The sequence below is a fragment of the Etheostoma spectabile genome, chromosome 9 (assembly GCF_008692095.1).
Source record: "Etheostoma spectabile isolate EspeVRDwgs_2016 chromosome 9, UIUC_Espe_1.0, whole genome shotgun sequence".
Classification (NCBI taxonomy): domain Eukaryota; kingdom Metazoa; phylum Chordata; class Actinopteri; order Perciformes; family Percidae; genus Etheostoma; species Etheostoma spectabile.
This window is the reverse complement of record NC_045741.1, coordinates 3,261,112-3,263,334: the sequence shown is the minus strand read 5'-3', so window position 1 is coordinate 3,263,334 and position 2,223 is coordinate 3,261,112. Positions and strand designations below refer to the sequence as shown.

Sequence of the window (2,223 nt, the reverse complement as noted above, 5' to 3'; positions counted from 1 at the left end):
CACAGACACAAACCTCAGAACATCCAGTTCATCTTTGAGGGCTCGAGACTCTTCTGCCAGGCTAGTGAGCTCGTCATTACGGTGCTGGACCTCGATCAACTGCTTCTCCAACTCTTCACAGTGGATCCGGTAGTCATCCTTAGCAGCCTCCAGCCTAAAAGATGCAAATGCACACAATCATTCAGACTTTTACAACCATAATGAGGTTGCTGCGGTACACTTAAGCAGACTGTGACAAACCTGAAGTTCTCCTCCTGAAGTGCCTCGCACTGTTGCTGCAACTGGTTGTGTTTCCTCCCGGACGGGGTGCTTGGGTGGTCGAATGTGTCCAGCTGATTGGCTCGGTCCGTCAGGACGTCATTCTCAGCCAATAAGCTGTTCCGTTCCTCTTGCAGAACAGCCACCTGTCCAGGTACAATAAGGTTTAAAGCTGCTCTCACAAGTGATGCAATTTTAACAAAATTAAGGGGAATTCTTCCTATCCCAGCAGTTAAAGCAGTGCAGTTAATCCATGCTGGAAGCAGAGCCAAGACGAAGTGCACTTTAAACAAACATGTTAATATACGGTTAGTTAATTTGACTTCTCACACCAATCACTTCCCTGATGTAAATTTTTTTTTATCACCAGACATGGGACCATTCGTTGAGATTGACTGTTTAAATGTTTAAATTGTTTAAATGTTCTGCATACATCTATGCGTCTACAAACCAGAGAAAAACAACCTCTAGGATCAGTGTCAAACTTTAGAAGCTACACGTTCTGTGAGCCAATGGCTGTGATTCAGGATCTGATTGAAGGCAGGTGTCCACGAGTGTGCCTCCACTCTGTTCTGTGTTTCTCTGTGTGTGCAGGCCAAGGCATGCCCAAAGTGCCGTTTTCTGAAGGAATCCTTTGGGCTTCCTTAAGAGTGAAGTCTTGCCAGCCTTGTCCATGGTGGTTGCTCAGAGAGGACTACCATCTTGTAATGTGTAAACTTGACAGACTGTGAGGGAGCAGTCAACTAGCAGCTCAGCTGACCTTTTGGCCATGTACCGTTCCCCTCCTTCCCTGCTAGTATGACTATGAGTATGAGTACCACTACAAGCCCACTACATGGTTCAAATCAATATCCTAATGAAAATATCTATTTTTCTGATGGATATAGTATATTGTACGCAAAATACATATATAGCATTACAATGGAAAAAACTTCATATGTGTTAAATAAAAAAACTTCAGTAACTCATTGTGACGTTCAGTTTTTTGGAAGCATTAAATTAGAATTTTTAAAAAAAAAAATTTAAATGACAAGATATGACCATTATCACAAGAATAATATTGAATTAGCCCAGCCCCTCTTTAACTCCACTGTCTAATTCTCTTTTAAGTCTGCCATAGAAAACAAGATGCAGTACCAAACTATGTGCATTGCTTTTACCAAAAGAAGATGACAAAATGGTTATTATGACAGACAGATGGTCCTGGGTGAATTACTGGAACAATACCACAACATACAGTATTAAACAGACACTGCATGACTCGTCTAGGACAGAGTCCTGATTGAGCCATCTGTTAGCTGAGTTAGAGTTGACATTCGAGCAGCTGGTTTAGAAGGGTTTAGTCTTGCCAAACAGTCGGCCATGTTGGACTTACCTTGCCACGGCAAGAGAGAAGCAAGACTGGGCACAGAACAAATCAATCTGTCGAGAGTCCAGTTAAACAGTTGGTCAGTGCCCTTCCTACATCTAGTCTGACTGGTCAGTACTGAGTGAGGCCAGCCGTGGTACAGCATGGGCTGGTTGCCACAGTGGGACCAGCAGAGCCCAGACTCTAAGCCCACAGTCCTTCTGCCACAGCAGCTCCAGACAATGGACCCAAGCTTTACAGAGAATTACACAACTCCCGTTTATTTCACAGTCATGCATGCGTGTGTGTGTGGAAGTGTATGTGTACCACAGTCATGTGTGTGTGTTCATGAAGACATGGAGATCTGAATATTGGCAAACCTACAGAAAGCACAGAGGCTAGACAGCTGAGTCATATTAATGTATATTTTTCGTGTGTGTCTAAGCTTTGTGTTCACCTGTATGTCCAGCTCTTGACAGCGCTGGGCTAACGCTTCCTTCTCTGCTAGAAGTTCAGTGAGTTCCTCTTGGGCTTTTTTCAACTGGACACATGAAGGAAAAGCAGACTTAACTCACACATACATTCACATACCTTATCGTGTGGTTCTGCTGCAATAT

The 2,223-nt window shown here is 43.5% G+C and overlaps 1 protein-coding gene across 1 annotated transcript in view; it reads right to left on the bottom strand.

The window, feature by feature from the left end:
* hook1 (hook microtubule-tethering protein 1) overlaps nt 1–2,223 on the bottom strand; it is a gene marked incomplete at its 3' end in the record, with an annotated part of 12,651 nt that overhangs the window by 5,284 nt on the left and 5,144 nt on the right. The window contains 3 exon segments of the mRNA XM_032525351.1: nt 14–154; nt 241–404; nt 2,064–2,147. Coding sequence (XP_032381242.1) covers nt 14–154; nt 241–404; nt 2,064–2,147 — 389 coding nt within the window.